The sequence below is a fragment of the Oncorhynchus keta genome, chromosome 32 (assembly GCF_023373465.1).
Source record: "Oncorhynchus keta strain PuntledgeMale-10-30-2019 chromosome 32, Oket_V2, whole genome shotgun sequence".
Classification (NCBI taxonomy): Eukaryota; Metazoa; Chordata; class Actinopteri; order Salmoniformes; family Salmonidae; genus Oncorhynchus; species Oncorhynchus keta.
The window spans coordinates 21253821-21281275 of record NC_068452.1 but is presented as its reverse complement, the minus strand read 5'-3'; the positions used below and the strand labels follow the sequence as shown (position 1 = coordinate 21281275).

Here is a 27455-nt window from a genome sequence, read left to right as displayed (position 1 = left end):
TCTTTCCCTTCATCCCTCCCAGCCCAACCCTCTCTCTCTCTCATTCTCCCTCCCTCTCTCCCTTCGTCCCTCCCAGCCCAACCCTCTCTCTCTCTCATTCTCCCTCCCTCTCTCCCTTCGTCCCTCCCAGCCCAACCCTCTCTCTCTCTCATTCTCCCTCCCTCTCTCCCTCTGTCCACCAGCTGGGCGACAGCGGTGCCGTCTTCCATTTCAAATGGCTGATGCTCTGAAGCTTTGTGTGTCCGTGTGGAACTCATCTCCTAGCTATCTGCCCACTGAATTAGGGCCTTAGGCCCTGCCAGCCTGCAGAGGGTGGGCAGGCAGGTTATCATACCCTGACAGCTCTCAATGTAAACGCAGGTCTCAGTGTGTGTTCCCCTGGCTTTAATAAGGATAACTTGTTTGAAGTGGGGACCATAGTCTATTATGGCCCCCTGAACCTACAGTCCAAACGGGTTACATGTTGACCGACGGGCCCCAATAGGAATCCATGTAGCCACTGTAGGTAGATATCCTAACCATCTATGTTCACTAAGTTATTCAGAGGACATGCAGAGGTCAGCTCAGGACTGTGTGATAGTCAATACAGACACTTTACATGTTAAGAGCCTAAAGAGATGAGGATATGCAGAGAGAGAGAGAGAGAGAGAGAGAGAGAGAGAGAGAGAGAGAGAGAGAGAGAGAGAGAGAGAGAGAGAGAGGCAAGAAGAGGGGGTGGGAGAGGTACATTCACATGGCATAGAAGGTATATGTCCTATAATAGATTTTGATAGCAAAAGGTATAATTAGCATTTAGTTGCTGGGTGAGAAACCATAAAAAGGGGATATTTACAACCCAGATAAGCTGGCAGTGATCGACAGAAAGTTTTTTTAGGTGTGTTGTCTACCATGATGTCTGATTGCAGCTGACACCTACACTGGTTATTTGAGGTACATGTCAGCGTGGCGCCGTCACAGTGGGACACGTGTGTCATCGTGCCGCTTGTAATTGATCAAGCTGATCAAGCTTTGATCACTGATGACAGTCCCCTCCATCAACACATATGTAAACACACACACACACACACACACACACAACACACACACACACACACACACACACACACACACACACACACACACACATCCGTTTGTAATATATGTGGCAGGGAAAACAGCACTCTGTTTGAATGGATCTCCTCTCTGTCCTCCTTCCTCCACCCCTCTCTGTGATCATTATGCCCAGCCATTATTGCTTCGAATCACTTTCATTTGGGAAGTGGCGCTGATGTGTTGATGAGGGGAGAGAGAGTGAGAGAGCGAGAGAGAGGCGGGACGTGAGGCGACCAGATGTCCCCGCTAACTCCTCTCTGCATGCACCTACAGAGGTGCCTGCCTAACGAATCCCCCTGGGTTCTATTGACGGCTCACCACAACACCGGCCGCACTAATGAACAACCACTCAGGCATCCTTGACATACGTTCTGGCACACAGATGCTACCTGTGGCTGTGTGCACAAGTGTGTGTGTGTGTGTGTGTGTGTGTGTGTGTGTGTGTGTGTGTGTGTGTGTGTGTGTGTGTGTGTGTGTGTGTGTGTGTGTGTGTGTGTGTGTGTGTGTGTGTGTGTGTGTGTGTGTGTGTGTGTGTGTGTGTGTGTGTGTGCGTGTGTGCGTGTGTGCGTGTGTGTGCATACGTGGTGCTTTTCGTAACATGCACATCATGTATATACCCCTAAAATTGCTTATTCAAATCCTGCGATCATGTTTAAGAGAACCACGGAGTTCATATCACCCGTTTTAATGGGTTTTTCCAGCCCTGGCAGCAGAGAGACAGCAGCAGTAGACTGGCGTTAGCTAGCGTGGGTAGGAGGACTGGAGGAGGGAGGAGGCACAGGCTGCATGGACATGGCTATGTTGATTTATTTATTGATATGCCTTCCTCCACTCCCCCTCTCTGTCCCTTGGTGAGATTCTCCGCCGCCTCTGGCTGCGTTGGTATGGTTAGCAGCCTCTCACCATGGATCCCATTACCATGGAAATGCAGGCGATAAAGAGACCCCTGTCTTTACATAGTCAATGCCGCCGTTCCGGACAGAGAAAATCCCATTCTCTGCGGTGTCCTGTGATGAAATCCGGCGTTTGGCTGCTCCCTCCCTCGCAGCACATCACTCATAATAAATAAATTATTACAAATTTTGATTTGATCCTCTCTTTTGATTTGATCTCTCTCTCTCTCTCTCTCTCTCTCTCTCTCTCTCTCTCTCTCTCTCTCTCTCTCTCTCTCTCTCTCTCTCTCTCTCTCTCTCTCTCTCTCTCTCTCTCTCTCTCTCTCTCTCTCTCTCTCTCTCTCTCTCTCTCTCTCTCTCTCTCTCTCTCTCTCTCTCTCTCTCTCTCTCTCTACTCACTCTCTCTACTCACTCTCTCTCTCACTACTCACTCTTATCTCTCCCCCTGTTTCTCTCCCCGCCTGGGGCAGCAGGTAGCCTAGTGGTTAGAGGTTTGGGCCAGTAACCAAAAGGTTGCTGGATCGAATCCCCAAGCCAACAAGGTAAAAAAAAATCTGTCCTTCTGTCTCTGAGTAAGGCCCTGGGCGCCAAAGGCGTGGATGTTGACTATGGCAGGTTAAATGTGGAAGATGCATTCAGTTGTACAATTGACTGGGTATCCACCTTTACCTATGTGTATATGGAGCATAGGTCTGTGTGTGTAGGAGCATTCAGAGAGAAGATTGCGGGGGCATTTTGTTGCCCCTCATCCCGTCGGTCTCTCTCTGAGCACATCCCAGCACTGACACGCCCGTCTCTCTCTCTCCCTCTCTCTTCACACGAGAAGCCAAGCGTGAGACTCAGCTGTGATAGAGTAGAGTATGTCATAGGGGCTCATTACTTGAAGTGACAGTTAGAAACGACAAGTGTGCCACCGGAGGGGAACAGGACAAGTTTGCCACTGGAGGGGAACAGGACAAGTGTGCCACCGGAGGGGAACAGGACAAGTGTGCCACCAGAGGGGAACAGGACAAGTGTGCCACCGGAGGGAAACAGGATGAGTGTGCCACTGGAGGGGAACAGGACAAGTGTCCCACAGAAGGGGAACAGGAAAAGTTTGCCACTGGAGGGGAACAGGACAAGTGTGCCACCGGAGGGGAACAGGACAAGTGTGCCACCGGAGGGGAACAGGACAAGTGTGCCACTGGAGGGGAACAGGACAAGTGTGCCACTGGAGGGGAACAGGACAAGTGTGCCACCGGAGGGGAACAGGACAAGTGTGCCACTGGAGGGGAACAGGACAAGTGTCCCACCGGAGGGGAACAGGACAAGTGTGCCAATGGAGGGGAACAGGACAAGTGAAAAATGAAATGGTCCGATGAGTAGATGGATGGGAGGAGAGCGTGTCAGAAGGCTGGGCAGAGAGAGAGAGATGGGTAGATGAGTAGATGGATGGGAGGAGAGCGTGTCAGAAGGCTGGGCAGAGAGAGAGATGGGTAGATGAGTAGATGGATGGGAGGAGAGCGTGTCAGAAGGCTGGGCAGAGAGAGAGAGATGGGTAGATGAGTAGATGGATGGGAGGAGAGCGTGTCAGAAGGCTGGGCACAGAGAGAGAGATGAGTAGATGGATGGGAGGAGAGCGTGTCAGAAGGCTGGGCACAGAGAGAGAGATGGGTAGATGAGTAGATGGATGAGAGGAGAGCGTGTCAGAAGGCTGGGCACAGAGAGAGAGAGATGAGTAGATGGATGGGAGGAGATTGTGTCAGAAGGCTGGGCAGAGAGAGAGAGATGGGTAGATGAGTAGATGGATGGGAGGAGAGCGTGTCAGAAGGCTGGGCACAGAGAGAGAGATGGGTAGATGAGTAGATGGATGGGAGGAGAGCGTGTCAGAAGGCTGGGCACAGGGAGAGAGATGGGTAGATGAGTAGATGGATGGGAGGAGAGCGTGTCAGAAGGCTGGGCAGAGAGAGAGAGATGGGTAGATGAGTAGATGGATGGGAGGAGAGCGTGTCAGAAGGCTGGGCAGAGAGAGAGAGATGGGTAGATGAGTAGATGGATGGGAGGAGAGCGTGTCAGAAGGCTGGGCAGAGAGAGAGATGGGTAGATGAGTAGATGGATGAGAGGAGAGCGTGTCAGAAGGCTGGGCAGAGAGAGAGAGATGGGTAGATGAGTAGATGGATGGGAGGAGAGCGTGTCAGAAGGCTGGGCACAGGGAGAGAGATGGGTAGATGAGTAGATGGATGAGAGGAGAGCGTGTCAGAAGGCTGGGCAGAGAGAGAGAGATGGGTAGATGAGTAGATGGATGGGAGGAGAGCGTGTCAGAAGGCTGGGCAGAGAGAGAGATGGGTAGATGAGTAGATGGATGGGAGGAGAGCGTGTCAGAAGGCTGGGCACAGGGAGAGAGATGGGTAGATGAGTAGATGGATGAGAGGAGAGCGTGTCAGAAGGCTGGGCAGAGAGAGAGAGATGGGTAGATGAGTAGATGGATGAGAGGAGAGCGTGTCAGAAGGCTGGGCAGAGAGAGAGAGATGGGTAGATGAGTAGATGGATGGGAGGAGAGCGTGTCAGAAGGCTGGGCAGAGAGAGAGAGATGGGTAGATGGATGGGGAGGAGATCGTGTCAGAAGGCTGGGCAGAGGGAGAGAGATGGGTAGATGAGTAGATGGATGAGAGGAGAGCGTGTCAGAAGGCTGGGCACAGAGAGAGAGATGAGATGAGATGGATGGGAGGAGAGCGTGTCAGAAGGCTGGGCACAGAGGAGAGAGATGGGTAGATGAGTAGATGGATGGGAGGAGAGCGTGTCAGAAGGCTGGGCAGAGAGAGAGAGATGGGTAGATGAGTAGATGGATGGGAGGAGAGCGTGTCAGAAGGCTGGGCAGAGAGAGAGAGATGGGTAGATGAGTAGATGGATGGGAGGAGAGCGTGTCAGAAGGCTGGGCACAGAGAGAGGGGTAGATGAGTAGATGGATGGGAGGAGAGCGTGTCAGAAGGCTGGGCACAGAGAGAGAGATGGGTAGATGAGTAGATGGATGGGAGGAGAGCGTGTCAGAAGGCTGGGCAGAGAGAGAGAGATGGGTAGATGAGTAGATGGATGGGAGGAGAGCGTGTCAGAAGGCTGGGCACAGGGAGAGAGATGAGTAGATGGATGGGAGGAGAGCGTGTCAGAAGGCTGGGCACAGGGAGAGAGATGGGTAGATGAGTAGATGGATGGGAGGAGAGCGTGTCAGAAGGCTGGGCACAGGGAGAGATGGGTAGATGAGTAGATGGATGGGAGGAGAGCGTGTCAGAAGGCTGGGCACAGGGAGAGAGATGGGTAGATGAGTAGATGGATGAGAGGAGAGCGTGTCAGAAGGCTGGGCAGAGAGAGAGAGATGGGAAGATGAGTAGATGGATGGGAGGAGAGCGTGTCAGAAGGCTGGGCACAGAGAGAGAGATGGGTAGATGAGTAGATGGATGGGAGGAGAGCGTGTCAGAAGGCTGGGCACAGAGAGATGGGTAGATGGGTAGATGGATGGGAGGAGATCGTGTCAGAAGGCTGGGCACAGGGAGAGAGATGGGTAGATGAGTAGATGGATGAGAGGAGAGCGTGTCAGAAGGCTGGGCACAGAGAGATGGGAGATGAGTAGATGGATGGGAGGAGATCGTGTCAGAAGGCTGGGCACAGGGAGAGAGATGGGTAGATGAGTAGATGGATGGGAGGAGAGCGTGTCAGAAGGCTGGGCAGAGAGAGAGATGGGAAGATGAGTAGATGGATGGGAGGAGAGCGTGTCAGAAGGCTGGGCACAGAGAGAGATGGGTAGATGAGTAGATGGATGGGAGGAGAGCGTGTCAGAAGGCTGGGCAGAGAGAGAGAGATGGGTAGATGAGTAGATGGATGGGAGGAGAGCGTGTCAGAAGGCTGGGCAGAGAGAGAGATGGGAAGATGAGTAGATGGATGGGAGGAGAGCGTGTCAGAAGGCTGGGCACAGAGATGGGAAGATGAGTAGATGGATGGGAGGAGAGCGTGTCAGAAGGCTGGGCAGAGAGAGAGAGATGGGTAGATGAGTAGATGGATGGGAGGAGAGCGTGTCAGAAGGCTGGGCACAGGGAGAGAGATGGGTAGATGAGTAGATGGATGGGAGGAGAGCGTGTCAGAAGGCTGGGCAGAGAGAGAGATGGGTAGATGAGTAGATGGATGGGAGGAGAGCGTGTCAGAAGGCTGGGCAGAGAGAGAGAGATGGGAAGATGAGTAGATGGATGGGAGGAGAGCGTGTCAGAAGGCTGGGCACAGAGAGAGATGGGTAGATGAGTAGATGGATGGGAGGAGAGCGTGTCAGAAGGCTGGGCACAGAGAGAGAGATGGGTAGATGAGTAGATGGATGGGAGGAGAGCGTGTCAGAAGGCTGGGCAGAGAGAGAGAGATGGGTAGATGAGTAGATGGATGGGAGGAGAGCGTGTCAGAAGGCTGGGCAGAGAGAGAGAGATGGGTAGATGAGTAGATGGATGAGAGGAGAGCGTGTCAGAAGGCTGGGCACAGAGAGAGAGAGATGAGTAGATGGATGGGAGGAGATTGTGTCAGAAGGCTGGGCACAGGGAGAGATTGTAGATGAGTAGATGGATGGGAGGAGAGCGTGTCAGAAGGCTGGGCACAGGGAGAGAGATGGGTAGATGAGTAGATGGATGGGAGGAGAGCGTGTCAGAAGGCTGGGCAGAGAGAGAGAGATGGGTAGATGAGTAGATGGATGGGAGGAGAGCGTGTCAGAAGGCTGGGCAGAGAGAGAGAGATGGGTAGATGAGTAGATGGATGAGAGGAGAGCGTGTCAGAAGGCTGGGCACAGGGAGAGAGAGAAAGATGGGTAGATGAGTCACCAGATGGATGGGAGGAGAGGTGCTGTTTCAACACCTGGGCACAGGGAGAGAGATGGGAAGATGAGTAGATGGATGAGAGGAGAGCTTGTGTCATGGCTGGGCACAGCCACTGAACTGAGAGATGGGTAGATGAGTAGATGGATGAGAGGAGAGCGTGTCATAAGGCTGGGCAGGGATGGAGAGATGGGAGTAGATGAGTAGATGGATGGGAGGAGAGCGTGTCAGAAGGCTGGGCAGAAGAGAGAGAGATGGGAAGATGAGGACTTTTTAAATGGAGCACAGATGGATGAGAGGAGAGCGTGTCAGAAGGCTGGGCACAGAGAACTGAGATGAGTAGATGGATGGGAGGAGCAGCGTGTCATACAGGCTGGGCAGAGAGAGAGCCAGATGGGCAGATGAGTAGATGGATGGGACTGAGAGCGTATGCCCTACAGGCCTGGGACCATCCAGGGTGGTGATGGTATAGATGCCCTACAGATGGATGGGAGGTTAGAGCATGCCCTACAGGCCTGGGCACAGAGTGGAGATGAGTAGACAGGATGGGAGGGTGGCGTGTCAGAAGGCTGGGCATCCAGGGTGGTGATGGGTAGATGAGTAGATGGGATGGGTGGTGTGCATGTCAGAAGGCTGGGCACAGAGTGATGGATAGTAGATGGATGGGACCATCCAGCGTGGTGAGTAAGGCTGGGCACAGGCCATGGGACCAGTAGATGGATGGGAGGAGAGCGTGTCAGAAGGCTGGGCACAGGGAGAGAGATGGGTAGATGAGTAGATGGATGGGAGGAGAGCATGTCAGAAGGCTGGGACCACAGGTGAGAGAGATGAGTAGATGGATGGGAGGATCCAGCGTGTCAGAAGGCTGGGCACAGATGGGAGATGAGTAGATGGATGGGAGGAGCGTGTCAGAAGGCTGGGCACAGAGAGAGAGATGGGTAGATGAGTAGATGGATGGGAGGAGTTAGCGTGTCAGAAGGCTGGGCATCCAGAGAGGAGATGGGAAGATGAGTAGATGGATGAGAGGAGAGCGTGTCATAAGGCTGGGCCATGGGAGATCCAGATGGTGATGAGTAGATGGATGAGAGGCCAGCGGACCAGAAGGCTGGGCACAGAGAGAGAGATGGGTAGATGAGTGATGGATGAGAGGAGAGCGTGTCAGAAGGCTGGGCACAGAGAGTGAGATGAGTAGATGGATGGGACCATCCAGAGCGTGTCAGAAGGCCTGGGCACAGAGTGGTGATGGGTAGATGAGTAGATGGATGAGAGGGAGCGTGTCAGAAGGCTGGTACCACAGGGAGAGATGGTTAGATGAGTAGATGGATGAGAGGAGGGACCATCCAGGCTGGGACAGGGAGAGAGATGGGTAGGATGAGTAGATGGATGGGAGGAGAGCGTGTCAGAAGGCTGGGCACAGGGAGAGATGGGTAGATGAGTAGATGGATGGGAGGAGAGCGTGTCAGAAGGCTGGGCACAGGGTGGGATGAGAGATGGGTAGATGAGTAGATGGATGGGAGGAGAGCGTGTCAGAAGGCTGGGCACAGGGAGAGATGGGTAGATGAGTAGATGGATGGGAGGAGAGCGTGTCAGAAGGCTGGGCACCATCCAGAGTGGTGATGGGTAGATGAGTAGGATGGATGGGTGGTGAGAGCGTGTCAGAAGGCTGGGCACAGGGTGGTGATGGGTAGATGAGTAGATGGATGGGAGGATCCAGCGTGTCAGAAGGCTGGGCACAGGGGACAGGAGATGGGAGATGAGTAGATGGATGAGAGGAGAGCGTGCCAGAAGGCTGGGCACAGGGAGAGATGGAGTAGATGAGTAGATGGATGGGAGGATCCAGCGTGTCAGACAGGCTGGGCATCCAGGGTGGTGATGGGTAGATGCCCTAGGATGGATGGGGTGATGGAGCGTGTCAGAAGGCTGGGCACAGGTGGAGAGATGGGTAGATGAGGTAGATGGATGGGAGGAGAGCGTGTCAGGGCTGGGCATCCAGGGTGGAGATGGGTAGATGAGTAGATGGATGGGAGGAGAGCGTGTCAGAAGGCTGGGCAGAGAGAGAGATGGGAAGATGAGTAGATGGATGGGAGGAGAGCGTGTCAGAAGGCTGGGCATCCAGAGAGAGAGATGGGAAGATGAGTAGATGGATGGGAGGAGAGCGTGTCAGAAGGCTGGGCAGAGAGAGAGAGATGGGTAGATGAGTAGATGGATCCAGGGAGGAGAGCGTGTCAGAAGGCTGGGACAGGGAGAGAGATGGGTAGATGAGTAGATGGATGGGAGGTGAGCGTGTCAGAAGGCTGGGCAGAGAGAGAGAGATGGGAAGATGAGTAGATGGATGGGAGGAGAGCGTGTCAGAAGGCTGGGCACCAGAGAGAGAGATGGGTGAGATGAGTAGATGGATGGGAGGAGAGCGTGTCAGAAGGCTGGGCAGAGGAGAGAGATGGGAAGATGAGTAGATGGATGGGAGGGAGCGTGTCAGAAGGCTGGGCAGAGAGAGAGATGGGTAGGTGAGTAGATGGATGAGAGGAGAGCGTGTCAGAAGGCTGGGACCATCCAGGGAGAGATGGGTAGATGAGTAGATGGATGGGAGGAGAGCGTGTCAGAAGGCTGGGACCACAGGGAGAGAGATGGGTAGATGAGTAGATGGATGGGAGGAGGGAGCGTGTCAGAAGGCTGGGCACCATCCAGAGTGGTGATGGGTAGGTGAGTAGATGGATGGGAGGAGAGCGTGTCAGAAGGCTGGGCACCAGGGTGGTGATGGGTAGATGAGGTAGATGGATGGGAGGTGAGCGTGTCATGCCCTACAGGCTGGGACCATCCAGGTGGTGATGGGTAGATGCCCTAGATGGATGGGTGGTGAGATGGTAGCGTGTCAGAAGGCTGGGCACCAGAGTGGAGATGGGTAGATGAGTAGATGGATGGGACCATCCAGGGTGTGAAGGCTGGGCAGAGAGCCCTAGAGGATGGGAGATGAGTAGATGGATGGGAGGAGAGCGTGTCAGAAGGCTGGGCACAGAGTGGAGATGGGTAGATGAGTAGGCCATGGATGGGTGGGATAGCGTGTCAGAAGGCTGGGCACAGGGGTGATGTTAAAGAGAGGCCATGGGACCTCTGGCTAGAAACGTATTGTTGCTGGGACCATTAGGGTGGTGATTGTTAGTATGCCCTATCAGGCCATGGGACCCAGGTGCTGTTTATAACACCTGGGACCCCAGGGTGGTGTGTTACACTACTGCCCTCAGAAGCAGCTCACTAGGGTAATATATTTCTCTCTTTCCCTCTTGGCCATGGGACCTCTCGGCTAGTGTGATTCTCAGCCACTGAACTGTGGTGGTGTGGGTGTGTATGCCCTTTAGGCCATGGGACCATGCCGGGGAGTGGAGCCCTACAGGATGGAGAAATCCAGGGAGGGATGGAGATGGGACCATCCGGGGTGGTGTGTTACAGGAGTGGTGATGTTACAGAGCCCCGGGGTGGTGATATTACTGTAACAGGATGGGGAAATGGGTGTGCCAATGTATGCCATGGGGAACCGGAATGGTGATGGCATACTTTGTAGAAGGGACTTTTTAAATGGAGCACAGAACATGAAGCGTAGGAACATGTCTTTGTAGTGGGAAGTTGAACTGTATTTAGACTTTATCCTCAAACTGAAAAAGTGTCCAGGGAAGCAGCTGTACTCAGCATTACAGTAGCTGTGTACTGTAGAAGTCAGTGCCAATCCAGTGGCAGATGATCTGGACAGTGGACTGATATTACTGTATGCCCTACAGGCCATGGGACCATCCAGGGTGGTGATGGTATAGTATGCCCTACAGGCCATGGGACCATCCAGGGTAGTGTGTTACAGTATGCCCTACAGGCCATGGGACCATCCAGGGTGGTGATGGTATAGTATGCTCTACAGGCCATGGGACCATCCAGGGTGGTGATGGTATAGTATGCCCTACAGGCCATGGGACCATCCAGGGTGGTGTGTTACAGTATGCCCTACAGGCCATGGGACCATCCAGGGTGGTGATGGTATAGTATGCCCTACAGGCCATGGGACCATCCAGGGTGGTGATGGTACAGTATGCCCTACAGGCCATGGGACCATCCAGGGTGGTGATGTTACAGTATGCCCTACAGGCCATGGGACCGTCCAGGGTGGTGTGTTACTGTATGCCCTACAGGCCATGGGACCGTCCAGGGTGGTGATGTTACAGTATGCCCTACAGGCCATGGGACCATCCAGGGTGGTGTGTTACAGTATGCCCTACAGGCCATGGGACCGTCCAGGGTGGTGATGGTATAGTATGCCCTACAGGCCATGGGACCGTCCGGGGTGGTGATGTTACAGTATGCCCTACAGGCCATGGGACCGTCCAGGGTGGTGATGGTATAGTATGCCCTACAGGCCATGGGACCGTCCGGGGTGGTGATGGTACAGTATGCCCTACAGGCCGTGGGACCATCCAGGGTGGTGATGGTACAGTATGCCCTTCAGGCCATGGGACCATCCGGGGTGGTGATGGTACAGAACAACCTACAGCTGAAGATGAATAACATTATTTTATTGTTCAAATGGACAGACGGTCCAGTGGACTTCCACTTTATCCTAACCCCTCTGACCTTGGCTGCCTGTACCCTATGAACAGTTCATTCACCTCTTGTGTTTGTGCTTGTCCAGGACTGGATTTCCATGTGGACCTTCACAGGATCGGGGCGAAGGAGGGCCTGAAAGGCCGGAAGCTACATAAAGCCATGGAGAGCTACGCCTGGAACATCACCGTCCTCAAGGTATGAGTACAGTACATCCATCCATCCATCCTAAAACACAGGAAACTTTTTGACAAGATACTGTACTATTAAAGACTAATGGATAGTGTACTGTATCGTGTACATCCACACACTTTGTCAAGATAACACTAGCAATGTATGGCTAGTGCATCATTCCTTAGAAATACTGCTTCGGTCTGCATAAGTTCACAAGGTTATTGATTTGAAACAACTTCCAGTAATTTATAGAAGTGATGTTGCTGCTCTACTCTCCCAAGAGATTACATCTTAAGACAGCAATTTGGCTAATTGGCACCTCCCTTTTTTGTAATCCTTAAATCTCTTAATTAAATGGTGCAGCTCCAGCCTACAGCTGTATCAGTGGGCTCAGCAGTAACTAACATGATAACACATCCCACATGAAAGAATACCTTAGTGTACTATTTACATTTTAGGGGGGTGAGAGGTCTTAGCAGAGTAGGAGGGTTATTTAAGATACTGTTTGAAGAAGTAGGGTTTCAGATGTTTTCGGAAGATGGGCAGGGACTCTGCTGCTTCAGTGGGAAGCTGGTTCCACCATTGCAGTGCCAGGACAGAGAAGAGCTTTGACTGGGCTGAGCGGGAGCTGCCCTCCTAGGGGTGGGAGGGACAAGAGACCAGAAGTGGCAGAATGGAGTACTCAGGTTGGGGTGTAGAGTTTGAGCATAGACTGAAGGAAGGGAGTGGCAGTTCCTCTTGCTGTTCTGTAGTTAAGCACCATGGTCTTGTAGAGGAAGTGAGCTTCAACTGGAAGCCAGTGGAGTGTCAGAGAAGCCGGGCGACATGAGAGAACTTGGGAAGGTTGAAAACCAGGTTGGCTGCAGTGTTCTGGATAAGTTGCAGGAGTTTGATGGCACAAGCGGGGAGCCCTACAAACAGCGAGTTGCAGTAGACCAGAAGGCAGAGGACAAGTGCCTGGACTAGGACCTGCGCCGCTTCCTGTGTGAGGTAGGGTTGTATTCTACGGATGTTGTAGAGCATGAACCTGCTGGAGTGGGTCACTGCTTTGATGTTTGCAGAGAACAACAGGTTGTTGTCCAGTGTCACTCCAAGGTTCTTTGCACTCTGGGAGTGCGACACTGTGGAGTTGTCAACCGTGATGGAGAGGTCTTTGAGCGGGCAGGCCTTCCCCAGGAGGAAGAGTCGAGGTTGAGCTTGAGGTGGTGGGCCGACATCCAAGTTGAGATATCTGCCAAGCACGCAGAGATGCGTGTCGCCACCTGGGTGTCAGAAGAGGGGATGGAGAAAAGGGGTTGAGTGTCATCCGCATAGCAATGATAGGAGAGACCTTGTGAGGATATGACGGAGCTGAGCGATTTGGTGAATAGAGAGAAGAGGAGAGGGCCTAGAACTGAGCCCTGGGGGACAGCAGTAGTGTGAATACGTTGGGCAGACACAGATCCTCTCCATGTCACCTGGTAGGAGTGGCCTGCTAGGTAGGATTCAATCCAAAAGTGGGCATTGCCTGAGACGTCCAGCCCTGAGAAGGTGGAGAGGAGGATCTGATGGTTCACAGTGTCGAAGGCAACAGATAGATAGAGGAGAGAGAGTCAGCTTTAGAAGAGCGAAAATCCTCCGTGACACAGAAGAGCAGTCTAGGTTGAGTGACCCGTCTTGAAGCCTTGACTGGTTAGGGTCAAGAAGGTCGTTCTGAGAGAGATAACGAGAACGTTGATCAGAGACAACACGCTCAAGTGTTTTGGAAAGAAAAGAAAGAAGGGATACAGGTCTGTAGGTTTTGATGCCAGATGAGCAGTGTGTTGGTTTCTTGAGGAGGGTAACGACTCGGGCCATTTTCAAGTCAGAGGGGACGCATCCAGTGGTGAGGGATGAGTTGATGAGGATGGAACACAGCCAGTGGTCAGGGATGAGTTGATGAGGGAAGTGAGGAATGGGAGAAGGTCTCCAGAGATGGTCTTGAGAAGGGGATGGGGTCGAGTATTCACTGGGATGGGGTCGAGTATTCACTTTTTGCAGACTTTGCTGTAGTATTAACTGTAGTATACTGTAGTATTTACAGTTAACTATAGTATAAATACTATAGTAAAATAAAACTGTAATATATATAGTCGTGGCCAAAAGTTTAGAGAATGACACAAATATGAATTTTTACAAAGTCTGTTGCCTCAGTATGATGGCAATTTGCATATACTCCAGAATGTTATGAATAGTGATCAGATTAATTGCAATTAATTGCAAAGTCCCTCTTTGCCATGCAAATGAACTGAATCCCCCCAAAAAACATTTCCACTGCATTTCATCCCTGCCACAAAAGGACCAGCTGATATCATGTCAGTGATTCTCTTGTTAACACAGGTGTGAGTGTTGACGAGGGCAAGGCTGGAGATCACTCTGTCATGCTTATTGAGTTCGATTAACAGACTGGAAGCTTCAAAAGGAGGGTGGTGCTTGGAATCATTGTTCTTCCTCTGTCATCCATGGTTACCTGCAAGGAAACACGTGGCGTCATCATTGCTTTGCACAAAAAGGGCTTCACAGGCAAGGATATTGCTACCAGTAAGATTGCACCTAAATCAACCATTTATCGGATCATCAAGAGCTTCAAGGAGAGCGGTTCAATTGTTGTGAAGAAGGCTTCAGGGCGCCCAAGAAAGTCCAGCAAAAGGTAGAAGGATTGGACTGCTGAGGACTGGGGTCATTTTCTCTGATGAATCCCCTTTCCGATTGTTTGGGGAATCCGGAAAAAAGCTTGTCCGGAGACGACAAGGTGAGCACTACCATCAGTCCTGTGTCATGCCAACAGTAAAGCATCATGAGACCATTCATGTGTGGGGTTGCTTCTCAGGCAAGGGAGTGGGTTCACTCACAATTTTGCCTAAGAACACAGCCATGAATAAAGAATGGTAACACCACATCCTCCGAGAGCAACTTCTCCCAACCATCCAGGAACAGTTTGGTGACGAACAATGCCTTTTCCAGCATGATGGAGCACCTTGTCATAAGGCAAAAGTGATAACTAAGTGGGTCGGGGAACAAAACATTGATATTTTGGGTCCATGGAAACTCCCCAGACATTTACATACATTTAAGTCATTTAGCAGACGCTCTTATCCAGAGCGACTTACAACCTTAATCCCATTGAGAACTTGTGGTCAATCCTCAAGAGGCGGGTGAACAAACAAAAACCCACAAATTCTGACAAACTCCAAGCATTGATTATGCAACAATGGGCTGACATCAGTCAGGATGTGGCCCAGAAGTTAATTGACAGCATGCCAGGGCGGATTGCAGGGGTCTTGAAAAAGAAGGGTCAACACTGCAAATATTGACTCTTTGCATCAACTTCATGTAATTGTCGATAAAAGCCTTTTACACTTATGAAATGCTTGTAATTATACAAAAATATCTAAAGACACTGAAGCAGCAAACTTTGTGAAAATGAATACTTGTGTCATTCTCAAAACTTTTGGCCACGACTGTATTCTGCAGTATACTACAACATTCTATAGTAAGTACTACACATGATTGAGGGATAGATACCACAGTGTGTAGTATAGTATCCTACAGTATACTATTTTTTACTATAGAATTCTATGGTAAGTACTGTAATATTCTACAGTAAAATGTAGTATTTTTTCATGTAGGATGATACCATTGCACACCATTTGTTAGCCGACATGCACAGTAGGCTCCACCCCTCTCCACCATCACCCCCTCTCCCTGGCGTTTTGACCCAGCAGACGTGCCCTTAGGTGGGCCATTGGTGTCACACTCTCCCCCTTCTCTCTCCCCTCTTCGTCTCACTCTCCTTTCCCCTCTATGTCCCCTCTCTCTCCTCTATATTCCCTCTCTCTCCTCTCTCCCTTCTCTGCCCTCTCTCCCGTCTCCTCGCCTGTAAACACAGGCCCACAATCATATAAAGCGGGGCCCTACGCCCTCGTTTCACAGCCTCAATGAATCATTACCCGTGGTAATAGCAACACTGATAAAGCACGAAGCCTCGCCACCATCTCGCCAAGACACAAATAAGGACATAGAGGAAATGTGTGATGTGTGTTTTCGATCTCATCTGGATGTAATTCTTCAGGATTGAGTGAAGTGTTTAGCCTGGTTTGGGGGCTGGCAGCCAGAGAGAGAGGGAGGATGTGACCAGGGATACATTTGATTCCCCAGGACCTTTTTCTCAGGGAGACGTCTGGGCTGCATCAAACAGGACCAGAAACAAAGTTAAAGAAAAAATGGAAAAGGATAGAAGACAGGATGGAAATAAAGATATAATATATCATATATAATATGGCTCAAAGGTAGAGCCACGAGACAATGTTAACAGTAGTTCGAGATGCACCTTCAAAAAGTGTGTTGCTCAGCCTATTTTGTTTGGACTCATTGTTCGTTGGCAGCCGATGTGGCTGGCAGTCTTATCTTAGTTAAGCTTTAATTCACTCTATAGTACTGAAGGACTTAAGCACTTAAGAAGCCTCACGTGAACACACAAAACCTAAGACCTCACCCCCTCCATCCCTCCACCCCTCATCCTTCTCCCTCCTTCCTCCTTCCTCCTGTCTGTACGGGGAGTTGTGGGTACAGGCTGCATGTCCGTATCTACATAGCACAGCAGACACGGGCACATTATCAGCCAAAATACCTCTCTTTATGGTGGTGAACATTTGGTATGAGGCAGTGTGGTCTGTGTGTGCCAGCCAGGCTTGGCAGCCCAAGTCCACGCAGCCACCTCTCCATTCAGCCCAACTCACTGGTTTCACAGCCCACAGACTCCATGAGGGTACCCAGCCTGCCAGCTGTGGTAGGGGCTAGAGAGTAAGAGAGTGAGAGAGAGAGGATAAAATAAGGTGCTAAGAGAAAATTGTGGATTCCTTAAGAAGCTCCAAAGACTCTATGGGATTGTAGAGACCACTACACCCCCCCCCAGCAGCACCAGCTAGTCTGATTCTCTAGATACAGTATCGTTCTTGAAGCATAGTAACTTAGAAGTCAATGATCAAAGGACTGTCCATGTTGAAGCTCCTCCTGTCACCAGTCTGTCTCTATGCCTAGTGCTCTCTCCACAGCTAATCTATAGTCTCACTGAGTCCTCTGACCCATATATTCAGATCTGGAGGCAAATTGGAGGTTGAGATAAACCTTCCCATAAAAATGAATAATCATAGAAACAGGTGATTGGACTGTGTTAAGGACGAGGAAGGAACAACTGTGACTGGTTAGGAGTTCTACAGATGGAGATGTGTGATTGGTGGTTCTGTGGAGCCTCATCCGTGGCTAACCCCCAATGGAACGCTGTGCTGCAGGCCAGGCCAGCTGCAGGGGTGAGTGGACCCGTAGCCATGGTTGAGCTCAACCCATGGTGATTAGGTTTCGGTACAACCAGCCAAGACCCTGACTGGCACAGCGGCACCAGCTTTGTGACTCCCACGGGAACATTACATAATTTCTCAAACATCTGATTTATTCATGTTGTTGGAGTGGATTGTGTTCTGAGGCCCTTCATGTAGAAGACTTGTCGCTAAGCATTACCCTCATGTGAGAGAGGAACAAGAGGCATTTTGTCCAGAGTTGTACCCTCAACCCTCCTATGCTACACGCCACTCTAACCTGTCTGCCCAGTGGCAATGGGTAGTACAGCCCGACAGACAAACAAACAGGCAGGCAGACACCCCTAGTACAGGCAGGACATATTCCTTGGTCCCCGCCTCAAACAGCATCGTCCCACAGGGACGTCGCTCAGGCTCCCTTAGCCAGCTAACTGCTGACGACGGCAGGGTGGTGATGAGACTCAGAGAGCTTCAGAGACAACCCGAGTCAGAGAATAAGGGACGGTTGCTGTTGAGGTGGGCTGTGAAGGGATGTGGTGGGTGGGATGTAGAGAGAAGACAAGGAAGAGAAGAGGGGAGTGTTAAGTGTTTAGTAGTGAGGTTCTGTTTTTTTTTTTTTTAGGGACACAAGTTCCGTAATGGGGCTGGTTTTGTTTTGTTGTTGAGGATGCAGCCTCTACGTCTTTCCATTCTGAGTGTCTACGGAGATGAACCCAGGCCCACAACACTACAGAATAGAGCCAGCGGGGCTGCAGTAGCCCATTCTCTCACTCAGACACCAAGGCAGCCACAGAAACTGCCCTGATTGACTTTACAACGCCATAAAGCGGGATGTCAGATAAATCGGGATGCCTGCCCTGACCACGGTTTAATCTCTGGGGTGTTCCTAAATAAAGAGGACGATAATGATGGTGTGGGATCACTTATCAACAGATTACTTTTGAAGGGGCTCTGAGGAACCGCAGAGAATTCCACCAACCACACTGCAGCATGGATGTAGGCTGCCATCTGCTGGCTAAAAGAATGTAGTGCATTGCATTGCATTTGTCACATGCTTTGTAAACAACAGGTGTAAACTAACAGTGAAAAGCTTACTTTTTCAACAATGCAGAGTTAAAGATAAAAAACAGAAATAGTGACACAGGGAATAACGCATAACAATGACGAGTTAAAATAACATGGCTATATACATGAAGTACCAATACTGAGTCGATGTGCAGGGGTACGAGGTAATTGAGGTAGCTATATACATATAGGTAGGGTTAAAGAGACTAGGCAACAGGATAGATAATAGAAGTAGCAGTGTGTATCCATTTGATTAGCTATTTAGCAGTCTTATGGCTTGGGGGTAGAAGCTACTTTAGGGTCCTGTTGGTCCCAGACTTGGTGCACTGGTACCGCTTGCCGTGCGGTAGCAGAGGGAACTATCTATGGCTTGCGTGGCTGGAGTCTGAAAAATGTTTGGGTCTCCCTCTGACAATGTCTGATATAGAGGGCATTACTGAAACACATGAGTGACAGCATTATCTCTCTGAGAATTCTTTGTCTCTGTCTTTCCTGTCTCTCTCTCTCTCTCTCTCTCTCTCTCTCTCTCTCTCTCTCTCTCTCTCTCTCTCTCTCTCTCTCTCTCTCTCTCTCTCTCTCTCTCTCTCTCTCTCTCTCTCTCTCTCTCTCTCTCTCTCTCTCTCTCTCTCTCTCTCTCTCGCAGGGTCAGGCGGACCTCCTGAAGCACGCTAAGAGTGAGGCTTTGGACACGCTGCGTCAGATCCACTGTGCCACCCAGTCCTGTGGCCTGAGCAAGAACGGAGCTACCTCCCCTCAGCTCCAACACCATCCACTGCAAGCACAGGCCCCGTACCAGGCCCAGCCCCACCATCCACCCCAACCTCACCATCTCCAACCTCAGGGCCAGACCCAACCCCAGGCCCAGCCTCTGTCCCAACACCTGGCTGAACCCCAGGCCGAGGCCCAACCACAGCTCCAGGCCCAGCTCCATACTCAACCCCATCCCCTGTCTCAGCGTCAGCTCCTGCCTCCCCTCCCACCCCAGCCCCCACAGTATAGGGCAGCAGGCTCTCACGATGCCATCTCTGAGAACGAGACGGCCAGCGATGGTTCCTGCTGACCCGTTGCCTGTAGCCGCAGTGGAGTCCAGCCAAAGAGAGACAGGGAGAGGAGAATAGAAAGAGAGAGGGGGCTTGAGAAGCAGAGAGGAGAAGAGCAAAGAACATGGATGGTTCCTTTAACACCCCCGAAGATGGACAGAGAGGAGAGAATGAAGGAGAGGGAGAAGGAGAGGGAAAGAGATGGTGAGAAGGAAATAGCAGAAGAGAAACAGCAATTAGAGCAAGGGACAGGGAAGAAAATTCACCGTAAAAGACAAGAGACACAAGTTTGAAAATGTATTGTTTTAGAGACAAAGAAGAAATGTATCTGTCAGCTCTCTCCCCTGTCCTATTTCTCTCTCTTGGATTGGAAAGAGCGAATAGCACCCATATTAGCGAGTTCAGTCAGTCTCTCAGCCAGTCAATTCGTTGAGTCAGTCAGTCTGTCAGGAGAGTCTCGCTGTCTTTCTCTGGGCAGTGCCCTGCGGGTACAGGCACCTTACATTGGCATTTCAAACCGCACAAGTTCGCCTTTGGATTCCCCTAGGATACCCATAGCATGTCCAGGACCCTTTCTTTCTCTCCTCCTCTATCTTCTCCCTTATGTTTACTCCATATACCGCTAGATCTGCCCTTCCATGCGTCATCCCGAGCTTCAACCCTTTGCCCTTCTTGCCGAGGAAGAGGCTGCCGTTTAAATGCACAACGTAGTACAGCTCACACGGACTCTGTAGGGATCCGAGATAGAGGACCATTACTGCACAAACTAACGGCGCTGTCTGTGAGAGAGACGTTAAAGGACTGCAGCTCTGCAGCCTCTCTCTGTCTGTCACTACCTACCTGGCCTCTACAATGATGCACTGGCTCCCCCTGCTGGAGACTCCAACCTCCGCAGGACCCCATACACTTGCACAGTGCCCTTAATTAAGATTTGTATTTTTGTTAACTGTCAATCACAACATGCCTGGACGCTTAGTAGGGGGTCTCCCCAGCGCCTCTCAAGGGGCTGTGTGCGTAACGTCCCGTATGTTGCTGTCGTCGCCCCATGGATGGAGGGAGCGTGGCCGTGCTCTGCGAGGTAGCTACTAGCTAGAGCTCACCAACCAGTTTTAACTGGAACAGTCTGTTGACCCCGTCTGCGCTGCGGAGACTAAAGGTCAAAGATCACAAGAGAAACATGGACCTGGGGCAGATATTCCTGCTGTCAATCAAACACACACCTAACCTAAAAGAGAAACTATGACTCCATATAGATGTATACTGTATGTATGTACAAGTAATGAAGAGACACTTTACATTTATCTCTGATAATTCTCCCTGAAACAAAACATCCCGTTGATATTCTTATTATTGTTATAATTGATGTTAGTTATATTCATATTACAATTATTTTCTATACAGTATATTGCTTCTACATATACAGTGACTTGATACCTGTTGCTCTGTGCTGCAGATCAAGACAGGTGGTGTGGAATGTTGAGTGTAGGGGTTAGAGGTCAGGGTGGGTTTGGGTTGGGGGTCATCATTCCAAAAATTGGATCAAACAATAACCTGACTTGTGTTTCACTGCGAAGTGGTGTGGTTCTGTATGAGCTCCTTAAAATGGCCCATTAAAACTGGCTTCATTGTTCGTCCTGCCTCCTATTCTTCAATTCTTCCACTTTGTCAGTGTCTTCATGCTGGCAGCCTACCTGACATGAATATGTAGGATTCCTTCTGCAGGAAAAGAATGGGGAATATAATTGCATGAAGACATTCTGAGGCAACTCCAGAAGGTGGCGACAAATAGGAGGGAACATGTTATGAGTGACAGTGTCTATGAGGGAAATGGGCATGAGGGATTCAGCCTTGTTGCCAAAGTCAGGTACGATAGGTCCAGGTCAAATAGGGGATGCTTATATCTGTCCTGTTTTACACCGTGTATTCAGAAAGTATTCAAACCCCTTGACCTTTTTCACATTTTCCTGCGTTACAGCCTGAATTTAAAATGGATTACATTGAGATTTTGTGTCACTGGCCTACACACAATACCCTATAATGTGAGTGGAAGTGGAATTATGTTTTTATACATTTCTACAAATGTATTCTAAATGAAAAGCTGAAATAAGTATTCAATCCCTTTGCTATGGCAAGCCTAAATTAGTTCAGGACTCACTCTGTGTGCCATAATAGTGTTTAACATTATTTTTTTATGACTACCTCATCGCTGTACTCAGTTGCCGGTGAGGAAGGAAACAGTTCAGGGATTTCACCTACAGGCTAATGGTGACTTTAAAACACTTACAGAGTTTAATGGCTGTGGTAGGAGAAAACTGATGATGGATCGACATTGTAGTTACTCCACAATGCTAACCTAATTGACAGAGGGAAAATAAGGAAGCCTGCAGTGCATCATACACAGGCGAAGTGCTCGGAGAAGGTGCAATTTGCAGTTCAAGATGAAACAAACGTATAACTCTGGCTTGTCATGCAAAATTCAAAGCTGGGCTGTACAACATGCAAAAAGGTAGGTAGCCTGAGTCTAGAAACGACTGGAGTGATTCAACTAGCAAAAGAATGGGTGGATTGGACATTAACATCCTCTGCCTCAGAATAAACGTCCATAAAAAAGGTTTTTGAACATGCCTGAACCAAGGGATATTTGGTGGCAGCAAGTCTCGTAGACAATTCTAAAGAAGATTCCCAGGTTATAGTTAACACTCAAAATAAATAAAAATAAACACTACAGTAATGAAAATTACAGGTCTCTCACATATTTTTAAGTGGGAGAACTTGCACAATTGGTGGCTGACTAAATACTTTTTTTGCCCCACTGTATGTGTGTCATATGATCACATTGACAAGAGGCCTATATATTCTCATACACTATATATACAAAAGCATGTGGACACCCCTTCAAATTGTGTTAGAGTGTTAACATTTTCTGTACTTGGTTGCAACACTCACTACCGAGTTCCAAATTGCCTCTGGAAGCAACGTCTGAACAAGAGCAGCCGCACACAAGCCTAAGATCACCATGCGCAATGCCAAGCGTCGGCTGGAGTAGTGTAAAGCTCGCCGCCATTGGACTCTGGAGCAGTGGAAACGCATTCTCTGGAAATATGAATCAAGCTTCACAATCTGGCAGTCCCACGGACAAATCTGGGATTGGCAGATGCCAGGAGAACGCTACTTGCCCCAATGCAGAGTGCCAACTGTAAGGTTTGGTGGAGGAGGAATAATGGTCTGGGGCTCTTTTTCATGATTTTCAGCGTGACAATACCCCCGTTCACAAATCGAGGTCCATACAGAAATGATTTTGGGATGAATTGGAACGCCAACTGCGAGTCAGGCCTAATCGCACAGCATCAGTGCCCGTCCTCACAAATGATCTTGTGGCTGAATGGAAGCAAGTCCCAGCAGCAATGTTGCAACATCTAGTGGAAAGCCTTCCCAGAAGAGAGGCTGTTATCGCAGCAAAGGGGGGACCAACTCCATATTAATGACCATGATTTTGGAATGAGATGTTCAACGAGCAGGTGTCCACATACTTTTGATCATATAGTGCTGTGTCATATCACATAGGCTGGAAGCCTATATATTCTTCTATGTGTGTTCTGCTGTAGTCTACATTGATTTAATTTACTTTAAGTTATTTTCCAATATTGTGATATTTGTTCTACTTCTACATTGAAAATGATATGAAATTCGGGTCTTGTAAGCCTCACAGCTGTGAATGTATGCATAAGCTTATGTCCGGTGTTCTTCAGTGACGTTTAAAAATGTTGCTGTACATTTGATGTCTAGAAAATTCGTCTACATAAAACGTGGACTTGTGCAAGCCTCGCTGCTACACTCAAGTATGTGGGTGGGTCTGCAGCGACGTGAATTGATCAGCACCTTGGAGAGTGCTGTCCATTTCACCACCATAGATAGTAGGCGACTTGGCTGTTTACTCTGTCTGCTGTGCTGCTATGCTGCGTTTGACACTTTTTCTCTCTCAATGTGTACCGGTAACTCAGAGCCCCCTGGATAACACCCCCCCACGCTCACTATGTTTTCCCGGACCTCCCGATTTACAAATTAAGCACTGCCCAACACTCTAACCACTAGGCTACCTGCCGCCCTATAGGGAAAGGGAAAGGGGAACAAGGTGCCTCTACCACCAATGACCAATAGCTAGGGGGATAAAACAACAAACACACTGTTCTAGGTGTGTCAGTATCCCCGGATCGACACATGTCATATTTAATACAATAGAGAGAATGATCATTAGCCCTCATTAGGACTGTTAGGTGACCCTCTAATTACAGACCATTCAGTCAGTCACCTTCTAAAGGTTATCCGGGATGGTTCTTTGTGTTCCCTCATACCTTTGATGAGAACATGTCTATTGCTGCAGCTAATTAACCATGTCTCCGTCACCACGAATCATAGCGCTATGTCCTAACGAAGCTCACCGCCACCCTGACATAATAGCATTCCACTACTTTATTCAAAACCCGGGAAATATCCGAGAGATGGTCTGTGGCAGGATCAGAGTCATTAATAAGGACTTCTGATAGACCCATCAAATGAGCAAACGAGTCAAACAGAAAATGAGCACTGATGGACAGTCTTTTTTGTTGATGTCCCCGTCGACTGGACTAAAGATATCTTAGTGACGTCTATGGAGGGTGTACATGAGACGACATAGGGCCTTACAAAAGGAGAGCGACTTCAGAGAGAGGTGAGAGTAGACGTGGACCCCACAGCCTTTGGCAGATCATGTGTTTCAACACAAAGCACCTTACTACAGCACCAGGGATGGACACAGCATGCTCAACCACCAAGGTAGGATCGACGATGTAACACAGCTTTCTATTACAGATTTTTTTTTTACTGTGGAATAATTTCAGCTGCTATTATGGGCCTCAGACAAAGGTCATGTAAGGGGTTGTTCAGAAAAGTACATCAGGGATTGTTTTTGGATGCATTTAAATATGAATGGTAATGCTCGCTAATGCTCCCCAATTTGCATGGAGTGTTTTTAGAATAGAGGTGGAACACCACTATTTGCACTTAGCGTGTCAGTCGCTGCCATGACATTTTCGGGGGTTTGAGTTCCTTTCAGTCTATTGAATAGGGTTTTTGGTAACGGGTTTAAGGGTATTAAGTAATTACATCGTCTTTCAAAAATAGCAAGACCTTGTCTGAAGAAAATGTTCTAAAACTGATGGTTGTTGGCAGACATGGCTGAAAGCTTTCTGAGATTGTATCTCAATTAATATTCCTGAGTAAGTTTTAGCTTTCATTTTTTCATATTAACCATAAAATGATATTAACATAGGCCTATGCATGTCTCTCTCTATCTCACTCTCTCCTTTGTTTATGTTTGAGTTTGCAAGAAAGGCATTTCACTGTACTTTGCATGTGACATAAAAAAAGAAATGTGAATCTCTCTCTCTCTCTCTCTCTCTCTCTCTCTCTCTCTCTCTCTCTCTCTCTCTCTCTCTCTCTCTCATGAAGTTCTAACACTGAAATATTGTATCTGCGTTTACTCACAGAAGCTCAAGGTTCTCATCTTGTTGCTACTCGTCTCTCATCTGGCCTGTGACGCTCAGGAGGTTGCCAACTGTTGCAGACAGAAATCCCTCTCCTGCCGTCTTTACGTCCTGCTCTGTCGCCCAGGTAATGGGACGGGGACAAGGGGACCCCTCACTGATGACGCAGCTGCTGGAATCCTCACACTCGGTAAACGGAAAGAAACTGATGACCGGCGCTTCCAGAGCCGGTTGAGTCAGCTACTCCACGGGTCACGGAACCAAGCGGAGGGAATCTTAACGATGGGGAAGAGGACCGAAGACACAGCAGAACCACTCATGCGCTTGTTTCCCATTTTAGAGACGGCCCCCACTACCACGGCCCAGTTGGTTTTACAACTACCGTTCAAGTGACTCATCTGGAAAACATCAATGTTGATGCATCATTTTTGAGGGACTGCGTCAAACATGTATATATGAAAACATGGGTTTTGGGTAAAATGTTCCTTTAAGATTGAATTTGTTTGTGGAGTAGGTGTGTTAGTAATGTTGTTAGTAATGTTGTAAATATTGTATATGATCTCATTGGTGTAATAAATGTGATAACGTTCACGTAGCACAGTTGAACTTGCTTCCCTGGTGTCTCTGTATTTTAGGTGATGGGAAAGTAAATATGAAGAAAGTGACTGTCATGAGGGTTGAGTCATCTAGTTGTGTCACCACAATGGCATCACATCACTGGCTTCACAGTCAGACAACCCCAATAGCCCCAACCAACCCAAATCATCAACGTCTCAATCATCCACGAGCACATGTCTGGATGGGTAAGTACCGAGGTGTCTGGCTAGACTGTAAACTCTCCTTCCAGACTCATATCAAACATCTCCAATCGAAAATCAAATCAAGAGTCGGCTTTCTATTCCGCAACAAAGCCTCCTTCACTCACGCCGCCAAACTTACCCTACTAAAACTGACTATCCTAAGGATCCTCGACTTCGGCGATGTCATCTACAAAATTGCTTCCAACACTCTACTCAGCAAACTGGATGCAGTTTATCACTGTGCCATCCGTTTTGTCACTAAAGCACCTTATACCACCCACCACTGCGACCTGTATCGTCTAGTCGGCTGGCCCTCGCTACATATTCGTCGCCAGACCCACTGGCTCCAGGTCATCAACAAGTCCATGCTAGGTAAAGCTCCGCCTTATCTCAGTTCACTGGTCACGATGGCAACACCCATCCGTAGCACGCGCTCCAGCAGGTGTATCTCACTGATCATCCCTAAAGCCAACATCTCATTTGGCCGCCTTTCGTTCCAGTTCTCTGCTGCCTGTGACTGGAACGAATTGCAAAAATCGCTGAAGTTGGAGACTTATCTCCCTCACCAACTTCAAACATCTGCTATCTGAGCAGCTAACCGATCGCTGCAGCTGTACATAGTCTATCGGCAAATAGCCCACCCATTTTTACCTACCTCATCCCCATACTGTTTTTATTTATTTACTTTTCTGCTCTTTTGCACACCAATATCTCTACCTGTACATGACCATCTGATCATTTATCACTCCAGTGTTAATCTGCAAAATTGTAATTATTCGCCTACCTCCTCATGCCTTTTGCACACAATGTATATAGACTCCACTTTTTTTTCTTCCTATTGTGTTATTGACTTGTTAATTGTTTACTCCATGTGTAACTCTGTGTTGTCTGCTCACACTGCTATGCTTTATCTTGGCCAGGTCGCAGTTGCAAATGAGAACTTGTTCTCAACTAGCCTACCTGGTTAAATAAAGGTGAAATAAAATAAAATAAAATGGGTAGGTGTGTTTGTTCGAGTGTACGTTCCAGAAATGAACTTTTCACAGAAATACCTTGGTTTCTGTGAAAGCTGGAGGTCTGCTGTATTTTCCATCTCTCTTTCATTCTAACCTGCCCTCCCTCTCCAAACTGACTCCATGATTCTTCCTCTTTCACAGCTTTTCTCATGGGGGCAGCATGGAGCTGCTTCAAGGCTCATGTCTGTGTGGATCTCTGTGTTACTCAGAGGGCACATATTGTAGTCTGTTGTATAGCCAAAGATCGATGTCAAGACCCACTGTAATTTCTCCATCATTGCATTACATTCTCTTGCCACATTTTTTTGTCCCTCTCTTCTCACCTTGTAGCTTCTTTCTAAATGTTTGTGCTTTTATACATCGTTAATAACTGAAAAACAGCATTGTAACCATTGTAATGGAAGTAAAGTCTCAGGCTATTCTGCAGTCTTGTTTGTGTGTTCTTTGTGCGTACAGTACTTCCATCCACTCACCTGGTCACAAACACACCAACAATTCACCATGCCATATCGACAGAAATACACCAGCAAGCGCTCACCGTGCCATGTTTTCTCTCGGTTATGTGTCAGACCGCCTGGTAGGTATAGAGGAGGTGCTAATTAGAGCAGATGCTTAAGAGAGAGAGGGAGTCTGTCTGGGATACATGTCTATATTCATCTACTCATGCAGTACCAAGGTACCCAGCAAGCACATTTGGTTCCTTCTATGTTGTGGGAATGTACATTTTAGGTTTCCCATTGGTTCTGAGAATGAAGCCATAATTTTCCTGACTGGTAAAACTGAACGTTTTTAGGGGGGTTCTGGGAATGTACATTTTTAGGTTGCAGGGAGGTTCTGAGAACATTTTACAATGGTTCCCTGAAAGTTTTCCTGGGAGGTTTCATTAACAATCTGATAATGAAATGTAAAGGTTATTTGGAGTTTTTTTTGTTGTAGTTTCCTCAAATTTCACTGACTGTTTCAATAAGACTTTTAACCACACTGCTAGCTTAGGTTCATTGTTTGAACTCCAAGCACAGATAGGACATATGGAAATTAATTTGCTTAGCATTAATCATGAAAACACATTTCTTTTTTATTGTGGCACGGCATCAGCGGGATTTGAACCTTTGAGCTTCT

The 27455-nt window shown here is 49.0% G+C and overlaps 2 protein-coding genes across 2 annotated transcripts in view; both read left to right on the top strand.

Annotated features, from left to right (window-relative positions):
• The window catches only part of LOC118365266 (inactive phospholipase C-like protein 2), a 97525-nt gene extending 76896 nt beyond the window's left edge, over positions 1-20629 (top strand). Inside the window, exons 5-6 of the mRNA XM_035747343.2 lie at positions 11475-11584; positions 18602-20629. Of these exons, the coding sequence (XP_035603236.2) occupies positions 11475-11584; positions 18602-19018 (527 nt within the window). The 3' untranslated portion in view covers positions 19019-20629. The remainder of the gene's footprint in view (positions 1-11474; positions 11585-18601) is intronic.
• A 3084-nt stretch (positions 20630-23713) lies between these two features.
• On the top strand, positions 23714-26385 carry LOC118364737 (hypocretin neuropeptide precursor-like). The gene is made up of 2 exons (XM_035746435.2): positions 23714-23810; positions 24524-26385. The coding sequence occupies exons 1-2, from the start codon at positions 23745-23747 to the stop codon at positions 24911-24913; spliced, it is 456 nt and encodes a 151-aa protein (XP_035602328.1). The 5' UTR covers positions 23714-23744; the 3' UTR covers positions 24914-26385.
• The last annotated feature ends 1070 nt before the right edge of the window (positions 26386-27455 follow it).

Bases quoted from the DNA above. Each gene is read 5' to 3' on its own strand.
- LOC118364737 (XM_035746435.2), top strand. From the start codon at position 23,745: ATGTGTTTCAACACAAAGCACCTTACTACAGCACCAGGGATGGACACA. The intron at 23,811-24,523 runs GTAGGATCGACG...GTTTACTCACAG, and splicing joins CAGCATGCTCAACCACCAAG to AAGCTCAAGGTTCTCATCTT.